This window comes from Akebia trifoliata, chromosome 15 (genome assembly GCF_017979445.1).
Source record: "Akebia trifoliata isolate Shusen 1 chromosome 15, ASM1797944v1, whole genome shotgun sequence".
Taxonomy (NCBI): domain Eukaryota; kingdom Viridiplantae; phylum Streptophyta; class Magnoliopsida; order Ranunculales; family Lardizabalaceae; genus Akebia; species Akebia trifoliata.
This window is the reverse complement of record NC_141389.1, coordinates 24,995,773-25,019,181: the sequence shown is the minus strand read 5'-3', so window position 1 is coordinate 25,019,181 and position 23,409 is coordinate 24,995,773. Positions and strand designations below refer to the sequence as shown.

Below are 23,409 nucleotides of genomic sequence, written 5' to 3'. Positions count from 1 at the left end.
TGGGTGGGTGGTCTAAACCCGAAACCAAAACACTACCCGTTGCGTTCAGCCGAAGTAAATAAAGAAAGCTTCTATTGGCACCCCATAGAAGAAAAAGGCTTACTAAGCTTCATCCACCATCGAAAAGACCTCGAGATTTGTTATGAATCTCAAGAACTTGTTTTGGGCATTTAGAGGTCTTTTTTTACAGTGGATGAGGCTTAGTAAGGTTTTTTATACTCACTATTATAGTAAGGCTAGTCGGACTCTAAAGAAAATAGGGTGAATCTTCATTTTGTATGTTGAATATGACGAAATTTTGAGTTCAGTACACTGTTCATTTTATAATTCCTGAAACATGCATCCGTCATTTATTAACCTACGAACTCGTGAGGTCATCATTTTTAATATCTACGAATTCGTAGATATACAAGCGAATTCATTAATTATAAAAGTGTGACAAATTCACTCGAAATGCATGTTTTGGGAATTAAAATGAATAGTGTACCGAAATCGGAATTTGGATATAAGTTGTGTATGTTTTAAAGAAAATCCCAAGAAAATAAGTGAATGATTGAGAACAAGTAAAAGTTGAGGTGACAATAGAAGCTCTATCTCTTTTTTCTGGTAGATTTCTATATTTTTATATGAACCCAATCGTAATTGTAAACAACTACTGAAATTGTTTGAAAGAGTGTTATAATGTTGAGATTATAATTTGAGCTGAACCTTTGTAATGTTTGAAGAATGTGTTTTAATCTTTAATTGAGGTGTAATAAATAATTTTAAAAAATTGGGATGTACTGACTAAAAGTTGGGGTGCCAATAGCAGCTCTGCTCTCCAAATAAATATTGTTATATCCTTTAAAGAAGATTACCATTCTTAGCAATAGTAATCATGTTTTTAAAACTCGTTTTGACATCTCCTCTCATCCATGAACGAGACCGAGTCATCTCAGACAAGTTTTCTGACGTCTCGTTCAACAATGCTTATCCGATATGTTTGACTTGTCTATCCATCTTGTTGGTGGACGATACTAAGCGCAAAGGGAATATTGTGACGACAACTAGTGAGGGGGGCTATAAATACCCCCTGTTCGAGGAGAATGACACGAATTTCAAGACCTTATCAAACAAAGTAAGAATCATTTTGTACTTTGAATTGCTTGTATTTTAGGCCATTACACTATCCAAGTGCATATGAGGTAAGATACAATCCGAGCACCAGTCAAGCGCCTAAGACTTCGCTTACCAAACCAAGTGCATATGAGACGAGCAAGCAAACCTGCCTTATCACACGTTCCCTTGTAACGAAACCTATTGGAACTAGTGCCATGGAAGTTATTTATCCAACTCACTGAGCCTTTTTGTGCTGCTTGTGTGCGTGTCTGAATTTCTTTAAGACTTACAATTCATAACCAACAAATAGTCAAATATGGCACGATTTGCATTTGAAACAAGAACAAATATTATCAAACGATCATCAATAAAACTGGCAAAACATCAACCCAAAACACGCTATAAATGTTCCAGATTTGATCTTTGAGAAACATTACGGATGCTCCCATCCCAACTGTTCTATGAGATATTGCCTTGAGACGAGATTTTAAACCTTGAAAATTACCACATCTGATGGCAAATACACATCCAAAACTCATTTCTAGGCCTTGCTATTATTAATCTGCACTAAAAAATGGTTTTTTAGGAAATAGAATGCTGTATAACATTCTTAAGTGGTATGGTAATCCAAGAGAACAGAACAGAACACAATGTGTCAGGGGGACTGGTCATGAAAATCAGTCCCAATAGAAGTATAACTAGAACCTCAAAATAGAACAGAAAACTAAAAACATGAATAACAACAATTAATAACAGTAACATTTACCACTAGCCATAATATGACCTAACATCCAATTCCCACTTAGGAAAATACTGTACATAACAAAAGGTAGAAGAACTACCAAAGCTCCCTGACACTTCAATCATGAATAACAGTTACTTCATGATCAACCCTCCAGTAGTTCGCATCATTGAATGCTAACATCTCTGCGCCATCTTCATCGGGCTTCTCCTTTTCTGACACTTTGGGTGAGAGGTTCTTCTTCAAAGCCCCCGCTTCCCCAACTATCCCCTCTTTAAGGGCTTGATCCATTGCCCTCTCTGTGCCCTCTAATTCCACACCCACGAACTCCACATCCTCTTCAAACAAGGATGGCACAGTAGCTCTTTGGCTCACATCAGTCCCCACTGAGTCCTCGTTGGAATTTGTTGGACTTGTGGTACCATTCTGCGTTTCGACCTCTCCATTTGATACAAAGTTAACAGTGGGATCCGCCGCTTCTGTAGAACCCGAAAGATGGGAATCAGGTTTACTGTTGTCATCAGATGGGTTCCCATCAGACCCATCAACCTGTGAATCCGACAGCTCCCGCCATCCCACCCAGTCGGGTGATGGTTGATCGCCAGGAGAGATTGCCTTGTTGTCAAGTGGGTTCGTAGTGGTAAATCCATTTGCGAGACTTGTGGTGGATCCGGATGCCCCGTCACCAGAAGTTGCAGTGTCTACGAACTCCTCATCCTCTCCAACCACCACCTCATCATCACTACTACTGTTTCCACCATTTGTTGTTCCATTCAAATTGATCTCATCCAGTTTATCTGATGGAGATGTGCTAAGAGGTTCATTATGAATTCTGTCATCTTGGAAAGCAAACCAGTTTGAATTCGTGAACATACTGCTGCAACAGGAAAAGATTTTCTTTCAATCATTAGCTATGAGAATTGAGATGATCAATTTCTTATATTATTTAGAATCAAAAGCCTGGATCAGAATTCCAGCCTCAAGTTTATGAGATCTAATCAGTGAAAAGCTCTTGAACACTTGGTAGTTTTATATAATTAGAGTTTCACTTGGAACTCTTGGTAAGCATGCAGTATAGCAATGATTTGGAAACCCTACCTCTCCCTGTCATCACCAAGCCTAAGTGACGATATCACTACTTCAGCAGAGTCATCATCAAAGTAAACATCCTGCAGTGTTTTAATTGATCAAAATACAAATTTTCATAAACAAATTATATGGTTAGAAAAGAAAAAAAAAAAACAGTTCAAAGATGCTTCCCTAATCCCAACTATCTTTTTCGACCTCACAAATCATTAACAAAATCAATGACATTGGTGTTTATACTAAACATGATGCCCCCATTTACCCTTCTTCCCTGCTTGCATGATGTGCACCTAGTGTGTGTGCCTGTATGTAACGGCCATATCATCTGTCACCTAGAGTTAGGTGTAAGCTCGCCCCGGAACTACCCGAGAGCACCCATGTAACAGTATGTAAGGCTCGTTATGAAGCCATGTCAACCCCCGTACCAGGGCATATCTGTTAGCTTAGGGTACGTATCAGCCCCGTGCCAAGGCACACTTGTTAGCTTAGTGGCATTTTCGTAATAGGGAGTATGACCGGCCTCTACTTTTGATGTTTCCTTCTGGAAACCTAGTAAAGACTTAGCATACACTTTGTAGGAAGGGTGTCAGTGTTATCCCAATCCCCGGCCTACACCCACGTTGTTCAAGCCCTTGAAGCCCAGCTCCGTGGAAGTCCCGCGTGTCATAGGATCATCTATTGCTTTGTAACGCATCTATTGCTTTGGTAACGTGTTACCCCGTGTAATCAATATTATATCAACAAAGTTGCCTCCGGGCTTTGCCTCGTGTTGCCTCATTTACTTGTTTGCTAGCTACGTGTGTGTGGTGTACGATCATTTTACAAGCTTGCAAGTGGATTTGACCCCCTTGCGCCGCACGACCTCGCTTCGAAAGAATAGGGCCGTGACAGTATGATTAGTACCTATAAATTTATTGTGCATTCATAGTAATGCATCATGTAGACATCATGGTTTCAAATCTCAGTTGGACGTCTCGTATCATTCATGGACGAGACCGAGTCATCTTGGTTTAGGATGAGACAAACAAGATTAATCCCAAATTTTTTAGGGAAAAAAGAACCTTAAAAATTATATAAAAATCCTATTTAGCTCCCCAGCTTTTCTTCATGTACATATACAAGTAGCTAACTGATTTCCATTTGATCCAAATGTGGTGGAGGAAATTAAAGGATAAATCCTTTATGGACTAGTTGGTGAAGAAATCTACTCTTTCAAGATCTAACTGCTTCTAAGTGAGGAAATTCCGGTAATAATTTAATGTGAACCCATGTTTGTCCAGTTGAAAAGGAAGCTTAAAGAACTCTCGTGCACAAACCAGGGAACTTTTAATAGTGAAGCAAGGAGAAGCTACTGGATAGAGAGAGATTTGAAATTAGGGCTCCTGAGGACGACTGAACTAATGCCCTTCAAAAGGAAAATTGAATGGGATGGAGAAGAGATGGATGACAAACTTGAGAGATTTAAAGTGGCATTCGCGTTCTTAGCAATTTTTTATATAAAAAATGATATCTCTGTGATCTTGTCCGATAAATATATCTCACTTGTTCGTAAACACGACCGAGATGACTCAGAAGAGTCATCACAGTCTCGGACGAGATTTAAAACCATGGTAGACATACATAATGGTATTTTTAGAAATGAATTATGTAGACAGGCATAATCTTGCATGCCTTAGAATAATTGGAAATGTTACCTCATCATCCCGATCAAGAGATTCATGAACCTGCAACCACCACAAGATAATAATAGGTCACAAATCCATAAAATCAATGAAAGACGTGTTCAATAAAACAGCTGGTTTAAGTAGATACAGCACGCAATACCTGCTCGGCATCATTTTCATATAAGCTGTATCTAAAAGCATGGCTTAGGTTGTTTGCGAGTGCTGCAACATCATAATCTCTATCATGGAAATCATCGTCATCACTATCCCTCGTCCTGTCTTGCAATGTGGTCGGGCGGCTGTATGGACAGCAGAACAACAAAGCACTTTCCATGTCAGCAATGTTCTCAACCTCAGCTTTCATTTCATAAACCTAAAATGGATACATACACCATACACTCCATGCGAGAACCTTTTTATAATACTTTGTAACATCTACAATACACAATAAAACAGTCGGGTAGAAAGCATACCCGCAAGCCCATCGATTTACATTTTCCGTGATATTACGCTCTTGTAGAACGGTTGATTGCCAATCAACCCATTCAGCATTTTCCTACATAGAACAAATAACCCCAACTCAGCCAATGTTCCACCAACCAAAAAAATACTAGACATAAAAATTTCACATTAAATGGATTTCTTCCGAATATATCTTTTGTTTAACTCACCAGCATTTAACCTATGTAATAGAGACCTGGGTTTTATGCCGTGTCAATCACACATGGACACATGCATATCAATGTTAATACATCCCGACACATATCTTGACCCATAAGAAGATCCCGCCTTTATTTTAATGACTTTCTCTAAAAACGACTTCTAAAAAAAGGGTTGGTGTTTCCACTACCATTCACTAATTAATTAAGTTCTTAAACTCAACAACAGATATTTATTATTATAAATCTACAAATATTCATTAGATTATAAGATAGCTATAAGGCGTATGAAGACATTGTGTTAAACACTTCACATCCACAACAAATACCAACACGCATGATCATGTCATTTTTTTGTAAGCAGAAAACTTATTAAAATCAACCGTGGCTAACAAAGAAATAGTCACATATATGCAGATAATTTAAAATGTGTTATAGAGGTTAAAAGAGAGGATAGATTCAAGATGTTCAGATAGGCTTCTATTTTTGAAACACTCGAAAAAAAATGGTGAATTTTCATTTCAGGAAATGTGGCCATCTAGAATTGAGGTAAAAAGAAAGAGGGCAGCAAGGAAATCCAAAAGTTCAGCTTTGATGAATGCTCCTTGGGATATATGGGATGGCCGAATTTAGAGGAATTACTACAAATGAGTAGGAAAGTTTACAAAGGAATTTTATATGCTCTTTGCAAAAGAGAATCAGTTGGAGCAGAATCATAAGTTCTCTTCAAAAAAAAAATTTACAGTAACTGAACATCGACTATGCAACAAGGTACATATATCCAATCTGGCTACGAACCTGTAGGTATGCCTGAATGTGGTTGTTGCTATTTCCCAGTTGAACAAGTTTGTTAGAGATTCGTGAGATGTGTCCAAGGTTACCAGCCCGCGGTGCCTTTCTTCCAGCAGCAGAAGATGTAGGCTGCATAGTCAAAGAATATATTTCTTTCTCATCAGTTGGACGTTAATGCATAAGGGGGCCCAATGAAGGTCACTGAGGTTAGAAGCCACATTAAGAAATCAAAGATCTATGTCAGACTTTCATTTCCTTTCATCCCATATCTTGAGAGCATGGTTTTTAAATCTCTCTTTAACATCTTCTCTCGTTCATGGATGAGGCCAAGTTGTCTCGGACGAGATAATTATTCATATATATTTATATAAAAATATTTATATTTTGTTATAAAATAAGGTTGATTGGAAGATGTTCAATCATGAAATCAGATTTTATTTAGATAATATGTATTTAAATTCTAAAAAATGAATTATTTAATAAAAATATACAAAATCCCAGTTGAGTCGGCCAAGTTTTACCGACTCGAACAACATTTTCAAAATTCCATTCGAGTCCTCTTGTTTATCTCGCAAGATTCCGCAGGCATGAGACGCCTTGTCTGTCTGTTTCGTTGATGGACAATATTGTGATGACTTGCCCGAGTCATCTCCGTCTCGGACGAGATTTGAAACCATGCTTGAGAGACATATTTCAAAATGGATATGCTCACAAAATCTCAAAGGGAAAACATATAGTTCTTTCCCGACTAGTTGTCCTTCCATAACTTTTTTATTCCTATAAAAAATCTCGAGCTCATACTTTCTTGTTTCTCACTTTTTAACCCTTGATAGATTTTTTTTATTTATAAACCACCCTAAATAGATTTTCAAAACTAAAAGATAGAAGATATCAAAAAACAGCTTTTTTCAGTATAGTTATGATTGACATTTGTAAATGTTAAACCGAACCCAAAGACATTTGTAAATGAGTTGGAAAAGATCACCATTGTATGAACATGTGAATACCTGATTCGAATCATCAGAAATAATGGGATGTTTATCTGCATGGAGGAACTTTCCAATTAAATTACAATCTCTAAAAAGATGATCAACAATGGTACTATTCCTGCTGTCCAAACATGATATTATGATACTCTCTACATGATGATGGAAAGCGCTGTTGAATGGGTACCTGCATACGTTGTAACAAGGCATATAAAACTACCACTTGTATTTATTATATATTACGGTGAAAACATAAAATGAACCAACAGCTTACTCAAAAAAGAGATCCAGGATTCTCTGGATAGCACCTGAGCTAATCAATTCCTTCTCAGCAATTTCATTGCCAGTCCTCAATAATACTGCAATGTATTCTACTATCTGAAATCCAATCACAAAATAAATTTAGAAAAAAAAAAAAAAATTGGAGATCTATGTAAGACCCAACTGTGCTTGCTTCTTGTGTATTCTCTCTCTCAGGGCCTACATGTGAGCGGGCGGGCGGGGCAGGGGAGGAGGCGGGGCTTAAGTGGCAAATAATAATAGTTTCAATTTTTTAGATGTAATAAAAGTAATGTGAAAAAAGTAAGAAAATAATAAAAATACAATATTACAACTATAATCCTAACCATTAAACAAACTAGTAAGTCAACACAACTAACATGTTAAATGAAAACTAAAACAACGTAACGACCAATATTCATGTACTTTATGTCCCCCTCCAATGTCTTTTAATCTTAGCCTGCTCCTCAAAATTTAGGTGAAAATATTTGACACTCCTTACATTCTAAAATTGATTAAATACCTCTTAGACCACTGTTTTTACATAAAATTATCATTTTAACCACTCTTTTTTAAAACCCCACTTTAAGCAGGTCGGAGCTAAGCACTTGGATGGTCTAGATGGCCAAAGCAGGGCCTAGGCGCGGTTTTTGACAACATTAAACATCATCGTTATCATCTTCAATGCCTTATCCCAAATATTTGTGGTCAACAACACGATACATTGAAAGATTTGGTAAATGTTGTATAAAAGGATGCCAACTTAATTTAACACATCAGAGCCTAGTCCCAACAACATGATGCTAAAAAGTTCGACGTAAGTAGTTTTTTAGAAACGTAACTCTAAATTTTACCAAAATCAATAAACCAAGTACACTATCATTGGCTCCCATGAGATCAACAGTTGGAACTACTGTGGAATATATTGGCCTCAGGATCTTCTTAAAAGATCTAAAAGGAAATGATTGAATGGAAGACCTTTCCTAGCAGAATCTGAGCAAGCTAGTAAGTCATGAGGAATTCAACCAATTAAATTTTTTACAAGTATAATTGATTAACATAGAAGACCTACAAAGGAAGGAGATTGAGAGAACTACCAGCAAGAAAAAAAGCCAAAGCACAAAAACTACTCACCACTCCTACACACAACCTCCCACCTAAACAAAGTGTCTTCAAAGAAGACACGCGTGAACTCCTTAAAACCTTTTAGCCCAAAGAAAACACTTATTGAGAAATGATTTTTAAACATTTCTAGTGGAATGTAAGGATTTTAACACTCCCAGTTTAATGTTTATTTTTGCAGGCAAATAATTACTTCAGCAAGCCAGTGCACCAATAAAGCACATAATAGATAGCAAAATTGTAACAAAGACCAACCTTTAATCGGTGCTTCCCAAGAGGAGGCCTTAGCTCGCCATATGTGGTGGGCAAAACCTTTTCATCAGAGCATACATTCAAAAGCATAAGCAAGTCTCCTGCACCATAAGATGGGCATTGGTAAGTTGTCCATGTTGTGAGAGAAGCTTTGAAAATGAGAAACTAGTGTCCAAACTGCTTGTCAAATAAGAATAGAGTATCCTAGAGGTCCCTTGTTCCACCATGATAAGTGACTGACTATAACATCTGTTCACCATGATACGTCACATTACAGTCATAAACTCATATATCAATAAGTATCCACACACACACACAAAAAAAAAAGGAATCTTGTTATTTTCACAAGAATCAGATAACTATTTTCTAGATAAATACAATAAAACAATAGAATATCCAAAATGATTTCATATCTTGACGGTTGAATGAATGTATAACTAGTATATGCATATCCAACCCTAAGAGTCCTAAAACCTATAGAAAGATAGTCATAAGTTAAACCAAATATTTTATCATACCCGACCATTAATTTTTCAAGTCCATAATTCTACCACTGATTTAAAACTGAAAAAAGATATCCAACCTCTGGCTCAGCATGTTCACAATTGTTTTAGCAGGTTAAGCTGGCACATCAACAAGTATATCAAGAGAGACCAACATTAAGTTTTGAAGAACAAGAAATTGAAGTTTTCTTTAAAATAACAAACAAATAATAGGTTGCCAGGAACTATACAAGGACTCAAGGAGAATATCGAGCAGGAAGCAATGTACTAAAATATATCCTTTTCAGCTCATATTGGTACGCCACCAAAGGTAAATGCAACTTACTCCCAACATTTTCAGAAAGCATAGAAGTTCCCGTTTCTTCCATTTGGTACAATAATTACAGAACTGAAAGAAAAACAAAGACTTAAAATACTATTGCAGCTGAATTATACATCAACAAGTTTAACCCCCCCAAAAAAAAGTTTATATGTGAACGTTACAGGATTGCATACAAATAACTGAGCTCCAAGCAATTGGGTATAAAGGAGTATATTGCAAGCAATAACAGATAGAAAGTACCCAATGTAACCTACATAACTGGAAAAACACAGAATCAACAGAAAGTTTATATAGCATTAAAATTTACATTACTTGTCACAACCAAAAAAGGCATCAAAGAAATGCATAACAAGCCATTTCCATGAGCATACATCTAATTTGTGACACAAGGAAGAATAATCCACTGAAAAAAGTATTATAATCACTTTGAAATAAATTGGACCAACACATTGCGACAAATACCCAGGAATTTTTCTTTTTTCCCAATAACAAACATCCAAGAACTTACCAAGTTTTGGCAGCATGGCACTAACAGTCTCAAGGTTAGGTGACTCATACATATGTTGACTTCGCAAAGAATGAAATACAGGAGAATAAACTGATCTTTTGGGATCCAACAAAGAGATGCACACTGATAGTGAGTGCACAAGGCCAGATTTTGATTCTGAATCTTCCAGTGCGTGACCAAATATCCTCGTAACGAAGCTGCAAATGAATGAAGTGGAAAAAACCATCCAGTCAATATATAATGCTTCTCTTAATGGGGGCTCTAGGGGGGAAATAAACAACACAAAAATGCAAACCTTGTGCTAGAGAGTTTAGTATATAGAGCTGATGGAGCATTTCGAGTGATAGCACAGAGTGTTTCAGCTGCATTAGCATGAACCTCAGGAGGACTCTGTTATATTTAAGACAAGTCCATCAGGGACTCAAGTCATTCACTAAATGAACCCGAACTGAAGAACTTAAAAACCAGACATTCATTCAACAATTTCACCAAGTACACCAATTATAAAGTTTAAAACTAAACCAGGCATGGGTTACAATACGAGCAACTAGTTAGGACAATATGAATGCACAGTGCAATATCTTGACTATTATAATGAGAGAAGGCAGGGTAGAAGTGGTTTGACACCAAAATTGGAGTGGCCGTAAATGCCACCACTTCTATATTTAAATTTAATATAATCAGGGTAATTTTGGTTAAAAAAGTTAAAGAAATAGCGACCTTAGTTTTCAAATTACAAAAGTATCATTTTAACTATATAATCTTCAAAAACCCTTTAATCAATATTTTAAATCACAATCACATGCATTTGCACATGCCACCTTCTAGTGGTTAAAACAGCATGATCTAATTTCTGGATAAGGGACAACTGACAGATAAAATGCAGGCATGCCAAAAGGTCATCTCCTTTCACAACTGGCCAAATACGTATGCACAAAGATGCCAAAGAAGGGTATTTCAGAAACTCAATAACCTCTGGAGATAGTAAAGAATACTGTGCATTTCAAAGTCTAAGAAAAATGCAAGGGTGTACCAAACACTAAAAAGTACTGTACCAGTTCATTGAGTGATATGCATATAGTTTGGAATGAAACATGCAATTGTGCCACTTACACTTGGATCCAATTTATCCACAATCATTTCTAGCAAATTGCTATTGGCTAACCACTGCATCACATCCATAAAATTGGAATACATATGATCATCAGCGGTGACAAGTCGAATCAAAACCTGCACATGAAAATCTTGTGAGGATATAGTAATCTTCACCAAAAAGTTAAAATTCAACGCTTAATATTGATTTCCAAGGAGTCAAGTATGAGACATTAGTTGAACAATGAGTGTTAATCACCGACCTCCATGATGGATGTGATTCCTATCAAATCAACCAGCTGGCAGAAAACATCCTGATGAGCCTGAGAGGAATCAACCCGAGTAAATTAATAGTCTTGAGGAACAACAACAATGACAGCTACTTATCCACACACAAAAAAAGTGACAGGCAACTCATATGTAGTTCAATGAAACAATTTTTCAATTCTACCAGATTAAGTGTAGTGCATTGTTAACTTTATAGGGCCCATCACTAAAACGGAGAAATAGGGAGTAGTTGTGATCAAACTATTGAAGATTATGCAATAGAGATTCATTGGAGGAGATGTGCTCCTACGGGGTGTACCTTCAATGGTAGAGTAGGTTTTTCAAAGCTAAAGGGTTAATGACTAGCAAGATGAAGGGTTAATGATTAGCAAGATGAAGGCAGGTCCAAGGGGGTTGGAACCAAGGACCTGGGAACATCACCCCATACATTAGCTAAGTTGCCTCTTCAATAGAGTAGTTTCAAAATGAGACACAAGGATTTGGTATCTAAGATACCCAGATATAGATTCTTATATAAATATAAAGGAAAATACTAAGATATAAAATACAGGCACAAGTATCCCATCTTATATTCTTGATATTTTGCTTTATCTTTTTAGATTTTTTAGCTAAATTTCAAAAAAAAATTTCCCTTTGCTTTTAGATCACGATATATGTAATGAAAGCTCTAAGTTTGCAAATATTTTGTAGCACCACTTGCTATTATATAACATACACATACACAATGAAAGCTCTAAGTTTGCAAATATTTTGTAGCACCACTTGCTATTATATAACATACACATTTGTTGACAAGAAAAACAAGAAAATTGTTGGGAGATTTAAGAAACTAATAAAAAATGAGAAAATCTTGCCATACAAGTACATCAAGCATATTGAAGTGTCAAGTAATCACTTATCATAGTTTGGTATGAAGTGAAACAAAACTATACCATCATATCACCATCCTTGTCATTTATATTGCTTTATTCCAATGACTTGAGTAGATGACATAATGATCCTCCATTGAATTATATCTAAAAACATATCTTTTGTTAGAGCTTGCATCTTCAGACCTATTATAACCCCATCCACATCTTTTGTGACCTTCCTCTCACACTTTTGAAGTCCTCAAGGGTTGCACCAAAGTGAATCTATTCGCTTCAACAGTCTTCCTAGTAATCTTGTACATGTCACAACCATCTCAATCGACTTTCATTTAATTTATCCTTCATTGGGTTGGGGATACTCTCATACTCCCAGATTCCTTGAGATGCACATTCAGATTTTTTTCCCTAGTCTTTCTATTTATCCATCTCAATTTTGTTAATAAACTCCCATCCAAGATTGCACTCCAGCTATAAAACTATGCTTCCATGATTCTGATTGGGAAGCGGTTAGGACTCATGATTCTAAGATGATATAACAATGATCTTGTTCATGATAAACTCTTGAAACTTAACACATATCATACTAATATATACTTGTGTTTGTATTTTGAACAGCTGGCAGTGATACAAGCGAAGCTCTATCTATAACGGGTTTTCACCGGGTGATCTGCATTAAACCCTCCCATCCTTAACCTCTTGCACTAATTATGGATGAATTAACTACGCGTATTCAAGGAGATGTCCCTACAAGTATTGGTCACAACTAGGAATATGCAGGGATAAATTAGAAACCAACATTTTAAGGTAAGAAAGACCAAAACAGAACAAATGTAATGTAACTTTTTAGTCAGGACCTAAGTTACTGGATTCATTCCTACTAGACCGAACTGTGAACTGATACGAAGTGAACCAGTTTGAGGGCTGAATGGAATTCGGTTGAGCTGTACCAATTTGCAACCCAACCATTCTGTACTAACCAAATTGCGACCCAACCATTCCTACCCCTACCAACCAGGTTCATTCTAGAGTGGCAAACTGAGAACCAAATCCGAATTTGAACCAACGAACCAAGCACCATAGGTTAGGACACATTTAGAGATGAACTAGTAGTTAAGATTGACGGATGAATAATACCCAAAAGAGACCACCTCAGTTATCTAGGCCCAATTATACATAAAGATGGAGAAATGGGCAAGGAAAATATATTTAACAATCAAACTAAGGAAATCCTTTTACAAGACAGTAGTAAGGCAGCCATACATTCTTAATAGAGCTGAATGTTGGGATGATATAATTCATGATTAAATTCCAAAATAGATTCATGCTGCCAACCCCAATATTGGGACAAGGTGTAGATGATGATGACGGTGACAATCAGAGATTATCATATATATTGCAAGTACCAAAAAGGGGAGTTCATTACTAAACGAAGGAAATTTTTAACTTGACCAACTCACAAGAGTATGGTCAAGTCATATGAGTATTGCCCATTGAAATTGTCAATGACACGATAGATAAGAGTACTTTACACCCTGAAAAGAGTGAGACAACTCAGAAAATTATGTACTAATGTATGCCCATTGCTGGAAACTTCTTTCTACAGTCCACACTAGTTTAAAAATTGTCATTAGAAAAGGGTAAAAGGGGAAAATATAATAATAACCAATATCACCAAAGAAAAAGTTAGGTTGTAGCATTTACTTACTTGAACATAATTCATAAGTGGCACCGTTTTCCGTAACATAAGACATATTACAACCTAGTACAACAGAGAAAATATATTAATTTTGTTACTAGAAAAGAGCAAGCTATGAAACATCACATTTTCAGGAGAACAAAAAGTAATAAAGCATATTATACCTTGCTGAAGTACCCAGCCAGCGAAGTGCTACGAGGATGGTTTGGTTGCAAGAAGGAGAACAGTAAGTTCATAAGCTGCAATTGCAAGATAAGAATATGCAATTAGAGAAGTGAACCCTAACAAAACAACTTCCACGACCAAAAAGGGTGCATGAATCATGGAGATGACGAAATCACTCACCTCCTCTTCTTCTACCAATGTTTTTAAGATGACATCAATTTCACAAGTAAATATCTCACAGGCAATGAATGGAAACCTAAATCATGAAATAAAGGAGGCCATTATAGAAAGAAAGAAAAAATGCATAGAAGGCCCAAATTCTATTTTTGAACATGTACAATATCAAATAATAAAACTAAGACCAATATATAATCAAAACAAAACTGATTTTCAATCAAAGGACAGTAATTTACTTGAAGGTTCTTTTGCTTTCAGCATCCTCCGGAGCCTCTTCCACAATATAATGCAGCAATTGCTCTACTTGAGCTCTATCTCGTAGACTGAAATAGAATACAAACATAATAAGTGCCTTTAGGGATCGACTTTCAAAGTACTTCTCAAGAAGTCTAATTGATGAGATGTCAATTTCCATAGATTACAAAATCTTTTTTATGAGTTAATGCATAACCAAATTTTATACATAACTACAAAAATGAACTTTAAAATTTATTAACTTTTCACCCATTCTTCCCTTCCCCAATGACAATAGGATTTCTATTTTACTCCAAGTGCTACATTTTAATAGAATACAAATGGTTGTATATGTAACTTGGGTTACGATGCATCAAGTAGCTTCTAAACCAAAAATATTGTAATAAAAAAACTGATATCATCAAGGATACACAAATTGTAACAAATAAAACAATCAAACAACACATCCATGTCCCAATATTGCAATAAAAAACCGATACATCAAGGATGCACAAATTGTTACAGATAAAACTAACAAACAAAATATCCATGTCCCCAAAATTTGGTGTCGGCTACATGAATCATGTTCTGCTATTCCTCTCTATCTAGGAATTATATCTTCCTTTGGATTATCAGTGATCACGAATACAGCCCTTTCTCTCAAATCTCAGCAAGTAGAAACATTGAATGGGAGTCTGATGATTCAAAAGCATCCACTTTTAACTCTATATTCTCAGACTTCAACTCTATGAAACCCCTTTCTAAATCTCCAAGAAAGGATTCTAGCAGAAACCCTTTCAAAAGTTCAAAGAAATCCTACAGGTGTTTGATCAGCAAATATAGAGGTCGAATAAGGCATCTCTGAGGTCTCTCAAAATGCTGACAATCAATTCCTATTTTAAAATACGAGAAGCTGCATAGATCACCACATGAGGGAATGCGGTCTCCACATCAGTCATCTTGAGGTCTAGATTACATCATTGGTGAGACAAGTCCTGAATGCCTCTGTTCCTGTCAGCATTCAAAACTGCAAGCACAATTCCTTCAAGAATACTATTGTAGACATAGTTGATAGCACTTTGTATAAAGGGTCAATCTCATTCTACAAATGACCCAGTCTCTACCTTTCCCTCAACAAGAACTATCTCAACTTGAGAACCAAAGTATTTGACATACTTTTTGGAACCTTTAACATCAGCTTCACATGGAAAACCGGTTGCAAATGACTAAATACCATATGAATATTCTTCTTACTAATCATACGTCCATGGTCCTCTCCTACAGAGGGACCAGAAGGGAAAAGTATGATGCCCATCAAACTAAATCCAAGTGAAGTCCACACATTGAAAACAGAACCTCGAGCAAATACGATCCACATCAGTTAAAGTTGAAGAATGAGAGGAAGCATAACTACAATAAGCAACATCGTCAACATGATGCTCGAAGATGAGCAAGAGTTTCAGTGTCAGTCATCGACGTCAGAATCATCATACCCATAACAGGGTGCAGGTTTGAGCCTCATCAATTTTCATGCAGAGCCATGCAATGAAAAGCACAAATGTAGATCCTCAAACCTTCAACTTGCACCAAAGCACTCATTCACATTACTACAGTCAATGATATTTGTTGAACATACCCAAATATATCAATCAACTTTCCCTTCTTCCCCCTATTGAGGCCATTCTTACATGCCCACCAAATCTTTCCACTAATACATCACCACATCTTCATATTTGCAACACTCGTTATATGAGTACATTCTTTCTTGGCAGATTAGCACACATTCTATGACGTATATAGTTACAAACAAAGACCAACCAAAAATAATTCATACAATGGGAGAAAATGAACAATTGTTTCCATAGAAGAAAATAGAGAGAATCCACAAGTTAGAAAAAATAGGATTTTACAAATTTATGAGGCGACTATTTAGAGCTTTGCATTCTTGGATTGTTTCTTCCTCATCCAGGAGCTCTTCTAAAGTGAAATTCTCTTTGTCCAAAATTGACTCCACCTGTAATAATAATGATATGTAAAAAAAAATGTAAGATGCCCCAATCAAACAAATGTGCTCCAGCTAAAGACAACCCCAAAATACAAGAAAAAAACACAAAACCAAGTAGCAAAATAGATACAAAAAACAAAGAAGATCTAACTGATAAATTTAAACCCATATAGGACAACAAACAATACCCATAATCATAAAAATGAAAATTAACTTCAAAAAGTTCAGACTTGGAAAATTCCAATCTTTTTCCCTATAACATAATCATAAAAATAAAAATAAAAAATGAAAGTTAACTTCAAAAGTTCAGACCAGGAAAATTCCAGACTTCATCTGCTATAACCAAAGAAAAAGTCATAAAGAAACCCCCCCACCCCAATCCCCCAAAAAAAAAAAAAATTCTGAATCCCCTTCAAATTAAACTTAATCATAAATTCTCCGCATTTACTACACCTTTACAGCTTCGAGATTCCAGATCGGAAAATTCGACTACCAAATCAATCCCACATATACTCTGGTCTATGCATTAAAAACAAGAATTTTCCAGAATCTATAAACCAAAAAATAAACACACGAGTAAACAAGACATGTTCATTCAAAAAAACGGAGAGTAGCTAGGGTTTGCACTTACGGGTGAAGTAGCAGAGAGAGCAGACATGTGCCAGAACATCTTCAAAGGCGTATTTTAGCAGAAATTTTGAAGATCTGTAAACCCTAGAAATCCAAACAACCAAATCAAGTAGAACTGGAAACAAAAACTGCTTTGGAGATTAAAGAATCCCTCAACAGTACCAGATGCAGCAAAAATGTTCCCAGTCTTTCAAACCAAAACAAACCCTAATTCTCTCTCTCTCTCTCTCTCTCTCTCAGAGATTAAAAGCAGGCCGACCCTTTAAAGATCGAAAGCTCCAAAATCGCTGCTGTTGCGACGTGCGCTATGTTGATTTAAGGTCGAAAAGGTACAAAATAGGTCGGATTTCACAAAAACAAGTGGGGATGAGAGGGGGAAGTCTTAGGGTTTTGCTATTGTACGCGGAGGATGTGACCCTGGTTAACATACGCCACTGTTAGTTGACAAAAATGGTTTTAACAAGCACTCGAGTCTCAAGCCTCACCACTACTTTTTTTTGAGATTTTTTGTGAAGTGGTTTCCTCTAAAATACGCCTTAGTCAACGATGCGCAGCTGTGATTTTTGCAACAAGAGAGCGCGAATGCATGCGCCTGCCATTAATTGTTGGGCCCCTTTGGAATTTTGTGAATACTTGGGATACCCTTCGTTTTCAAACTGATTAGATTCCCCTTGACCATGTTCTTCTGTGAGAGACTAACAATATGCCCCTTGCACTCCATCTCTAAAACTCCCCCTTGCACTCTATTGTTGGCTTAATCGTCGATTTATTTGTCTTTGATTAATCAAAATTATGATTGATTACGGCACCACCTTGTTTCCTTTTTACTCTTTATCATTTTTTGAACAAAACAAAACAAAAAATTAAAAAATTGCACTCTTTCATCATTATCTTCTTAATTTTCTTTGTCATCGTCGTCTTTTTCTTGTCCAATCAATTACACTTCGTACATATAGTTGTGACATTAAAAGAAAGTATATAACTATGATTCATGACTACGTCAACAGAATATGACAAATAATGATGGAATGGGTTGAAAGAGATCATAGAACTTAACATGTGATATGTGTTTAGTAGGGTTAAGATGTGAATTTAACGAAGGAAAAAAAAAAGAGATATTTAAGTTAGGTGCAACTGATAAATTATGATGTACAAGCATTTAGTCTCTTATTCAATTGACTTTATTATTTCTTGTTGGGTTCTGAAAATAAGCATTTTAGGGTATTTTTATAATAAAATATCTTTTGAGAGCATTTTTTGTAGGAAATCCAATTTTCAAAGTGTATTTAATGCACCTAAACGTGTGCCCTTATGGCACATGTTAACAAAATCCTTTCTTCTTATATATTAACTAGAAGGTAGCAAGTACAAAGGCACATGTATCAAAATGGTTATTTATAATTTAAAACAATGATTAAAGGGTTTTTTAATATTACATAGGAAAAATGACATTTTTGTAATTTTGAAAATTAACAACATGATTCTCAATTATATTAAATTCAGATGTAAATTTGGGGTCCAACCACTTCTAATGCACCTTCATAATAGAAAATGATATTTTTATAAGAGTCGCAATTGAGAATAGTGTTTTGTTCCTATAGCAACAAAATGTGTCTACAGGGCACTTTTTGTTTGGAGTTAAAACACACGAGACTACGTGCACTACTTTTTTAAGAGTCATATTTAAACACTAATCAAAATCTTGTCACATAGACACCTTTTGTATTCTATAGAAATAAAACGTTGCTCTGGATATTAAAAAAATATTCTTAATTTTAACCAAATTGACCTTGATTATATTAATTTTAGGGGTATGTTTGATTGCACATGGAAAATAGGGTGGAAAATCAATTTCCATGGAAAATGATATTTTTCAAGTGGTTGATTGCACATGGAAATGGAAATTCATTTTCCACCCCATTCAAAAAGTCCACTAAATCATAGATTTCACTTTTCCACCCATATGGGTGGGAAAATGAAATCCACTCATATTTTCCATCCTCAATTCTTTCCTACCACCACCATTACACTAACATCGCCGTCGTCACCGTCGGCTCGGTCTTCGACCACATTTTCTCTCTCTTCTTCTTTTTCTTCTTCTCCATCCCTCACCTCCTCCGCCACCGCCACCACCACCACCACGTTATCCCCCCATCTTCCTCACTTACCTCTGTTGTCGTCACCGTCGCCGCCGCCACCTTCGTCGTCACATCCTCCCCCCTCCCTCTTCCTCGTCATCTTCTTCTTCCTCTCCCCCTCCTCTTATCTTCTTCCTGCTTCTCATCTTCTTCTTTTTTCTCATATTTTTCCATGATTTTATCCAAGTGAAATCAAACAATGGAATTTGATTTTCCAACCCTACCTATTTTCCACAACTAATTTTCTATGGATTTCAAATTCCATGGAAAGTGACTTTCCATGCAATCAAACATACCCTAAATGTTAGTATGAGTACAATTTTGGAATCCAAATTTTGGTTTAATACTATTTTTTAACTTTTCAACTCATCATTCTCTCATTCTAATAATAAATATGAGTATATAAAAAAAAATTTATCCTTAACATGATTTTTAAACTCGGTATTTCGTCTCGTCTCATTCAACTCCAATATCGAGTTGTCTCGGATGATACGTCTCGTCTCGTTCGACATTGAGACAATGGTTTTTAACCATTTAAAAAATCTGAAAAAATTCATAAATAATTCATATAAAAAAATGAATCCAAAAAAATATAAAATAAAATAAAAAATTTTGATTTGGGAGTGAAAGAATTAAGGATTGAGGTTTTAACTTGTTTGTATCAATTAACTCGAATGAGATTTTGTAAATCTCATCCTATACGTCTCGTTTAACTTGCGAGTTAAATCATTACCGCGTCGTTTCATTTGTATCGCCCCGAGATAATTGAAAATATCATCCGAGACGACTCGCTTATCTCACGATACGCGATCGTCTCATAACACTTTGTGAGTTGGTCTTGTTGGGTTTCGATACTGAGTTAACTCGGGCAATACGTCTCGGTCTCGGACGAGTTTAAAAACCATGATCCTTAATGATGTTTCCAAGTGAACACCAATTTGTTTTTTATTGGAGGGGGGAGGGAGAGAGAGAGAATAAATAGAAATAGTATTTTCTAGAATAAAAAATTCAAGAAATGGTAGAAAAAAATGATTTTTATTTCAATGGTTGAAGATAATGTCTTTTAGATGAAAAAAAAGTCAAAAGATTCAAGCAAGAGGTTGAAATGAAGATATTTTGGTGATTTTTTTATCTGCCTCTTGTAAAAGACCACAGTCAAGGGGTATTTCATAAGTTTGAAAAAAGCAAGGGGTATATGAAATATTCATCAAAACTCAGAGTCCACGTCACACAAATGTCTCATGAGTGGGGGTCATCTCATGCAACTATGTAAACACATAATGTCGTATCAATTAGTAGTAAGGAAAGCCTAGCCTAGTATGGGCACGTTTGACATTGATGGCCAAAGCACGATCGAACCTCGAGTGCACGATCGAACCTCGAGTGGGTCCGCTTAGTACCAAAGGTGCACCAATCTCAATGGTTCACCAAAGATCCAAGTCCTTTTGGCTGATTTTTAAAATTTTGATAAAAATAACCCTATTTTTTTCATATATATAATCAATCTTCTATAATTAAAATGCTTATAATGTGTACAAATTAAGGTTTTATGATTGTGCATCATATATATATATATAATTTACTTTGTTAAAATAAGATTTATTTATTGATTAAAAGATTAAAAGGGTTTATCTATAATTTAAAATATTAATTAAAAGATTTTTAAATACGATACTTCGTCTTCTCTTTTTATAACAGTAAAAATATAAAATTATATTTTTAAATTAGTTAGGAAGAGTTTGACTTGGTTTCAGAAAGATATTAAATATCAATATCAGAAAATACGTGTGGACTTGGGAATTGAGTGGAATGCATTTCCATCAATCTTGGGAGTTGATGTGGGGAACGATTCTCTGTTTTCCAAACGCATCCTTAAATCGAACAAGTTTGACCATGACTTGTAACATTTTCATGCAGATCGTGAAAATGATGATAGAGATGATGTCAAACAAAAGTATTTTATTGCTATCATAGCATGTGTTTTTTTGTTTATTATTCCAAAATAAAGAAAAAAAGGAATTTGTAAACAAATGAATCTAAAAGCTAGGATCCAACTCTCCATCATCTTTCTATTATCTTAATTTATATTGTTACATCAACTTTTATTATTATAACATGTTAGTTAATAACTTTGTTACAACACATCAAATATGGACATATAGTAATATATTAATCTCCTTTCTTCCCCCACTTTCCATATAGGCATTCTTCTTTCTTTTATTATGTTTTTTCCTCTTTCTCTGTTTTTCCATGCTCTCTCCCCATTTTTATTTATATTTTAATCATACGTAGAGAAATCCCTCCCTCTATCTCTATCACTTTTTTATATAGGTTGTTATCCCGCCCCCCATTAGTGTAATGATTCTATAACTCAACCTGACAGGGTGACTCAAAAACTCAATTGACTTTACCCTATAATAACTCTAGATTTTTTCCCTCGGGATACACAGCTGCACATCCCCATATGTGTATCCCAAGGGAAAAAATCTATGATTCATGCATCTGCCATGTTAGTGAGTTATTTAGTTACCCTGTTAGATTGAGTTACAAAATCAACACTCATTTTATAAAGCCCCCCCCCCCCCCTCTCTCTACTTTCTCCTTTATACTGTCATCGTCACTTTCATTTTATTTTCCTATTTCTTTATGTCAGCCATATAGATAAATTTTGTCGAGATAGATGCATGCCCCCTCGCCGCCCACCAGACACCAATTTAATTTAGACTTAGGATCCAATACAATGTTCCGTTCATACATAATAGGATAGATGTCTACGTGGCACGTTTTAATTAATGTTTAAAACACCTCAAGCTCCTAATCAAGCCATTCACGCAGTCTAATGTGTTTATTTCCTAATCAAACTGCGTCACATGGACACTTATCCTATCTATAGAAACGGGACACCATATGGGATCTTGACTCTTTAATTTATTTATTGATGTGTTATAAAAAAAAAAAAAAAATGAAATGCTAACTTTTACTTTTTAACACTGTAATTCATATCACACGCTTTGTTTATTCAACATTTTTAAATAATAAATATAGAGATTCGATAAATTGGATTTTTTTTTCTTCTTTTATTTAATTAATTCAAGTTTTACCATACATAACATCTACGATATTGGATTTTTCAAAACTATCTTTGGAAGACATTTATATTTTTTATTTGAACAAAGTGGGTTTTGTTATTTTGAAGTAACACTTTTGTGTGAATATCAAGGAAAAAAAAACTCAAAAATTATTTTAAAAAAATATTATTGCACATAAACCTAAATACCCTTACTTTTTCTAATAAAAATTAATAATAAATACTTTTCAAGGGCATTACCCTTTGATTTCATTTTCAATCCATCATCTTCGATATATCTAGAGTTCTTGGTTTATTTGTCCAAAAAACCATGATTCAAGTACTACTCTAAAATCCTATATTGTTCTTGAGGTTTAAAGGAGATAGAATTTTAACGTTGAAACGAGTGTTAAAAACTTTTAATCTGTCATCTTCTAGTTGTTAACTTTTACAATAAACTATTTTTAACATGTTCAATGTCTCGTAGAACATTTAGTTTTTCTATCAAAAAATCCATCATTCTACATCTCCAACAATCTTATATAATTTTTTAGGTTTAATAATCGAAGGAGGTAGAAATTTAAGGTTGAAGAGAGGGTTAAAAGGCTTTATCCCAAGGTGGTTGAAGTTGGCTAGTTTTAAGGGAAAAAAGAAGGATTTTTTGGGGTCATTTGTCTTTGTTCTTAAGAGAATTATTGGGTCAAGAGGCATGTCAACAATTTGGAAAACATGGGGATACCTCTATTTTGTCGAGTCAACTCGAAACTTGACATGATTTGACTCGACTTGATTGGATTTCATCATAACTTAGATGCAAAACTTATTCGTATCGACATGTCACGTCCACTAGGAAACTCAAGTCAACTTGAAAACTCGGGTGAATTAAACCAAAGACATAGTTAAGCCAAAAACTTTAGTTTGAACTCCTTGATTTTTCATTGAAATAGCATTGATTTTTCTTCAACATCTTGAAGACAAAATTTATTATCTTCAAGCTCCTAAACTTGATCGACTTCATCTTCAATCCACAAGTTT

The 23,409-nt window shown here is 35.4% G+C and overlaps 1 protein-coding gene across 2 annotated transcripts; it reads right to left on the bottom strand.

Moving 5' to 3' along the window:
• Nucleotides 1-1,810: 1,810 nt before the first annotated feature.
• LOC147384761 (uncharacterized) lies at nt 1,811-17,657 on the bottom strand. 2 transcript variants are annotated; one of them, XM_086426875.1, is made up of 19 exons: nt 17,171-17,657; nt 16,445-16,548; nt 14,537-14,623; nt 14,304-14,379; nt 14,123-14,197; nt 13,968-14,021; nt 11,369-11,428; nt 11,127-11,243; nt 10,309-10,403; nt 10,014-10,210; nt 8,684-8,781; nt 7,302-7,405; nt 7,049-7,214; nt 6,048-6,170; nt 5,064-5,146; nt 4,751-4,889; nt 4,621-4,650; nt 2,939-3,009; nt 1,811-2,714 (listed from the first exon to the last, which is right to left on the bottom strand). In XM_086426875.1, exons 1-19 carry the CDS (start codon nt 17,207-17,209, stop codon nt 1,958-1,960), a joined length of 2,475 nt encoding a protein of 824 aa, XP_086283001.1. In that variant the 5' UTR covers nt 17,210-17,657; the 3' UTR covers nt 1,811-1,957. The 2 variants fall into 2 exon arrangements, with proteins under 2 accessions (XP_086283001.1, XP_086283000.1); XM_086426874.1 differs by having other exon boundaries at nt 1,811-2,717; nt 17,171-17,656.
• Nucleotides 17,658-23,409: the final 5,752 nt, after the last annotated feature.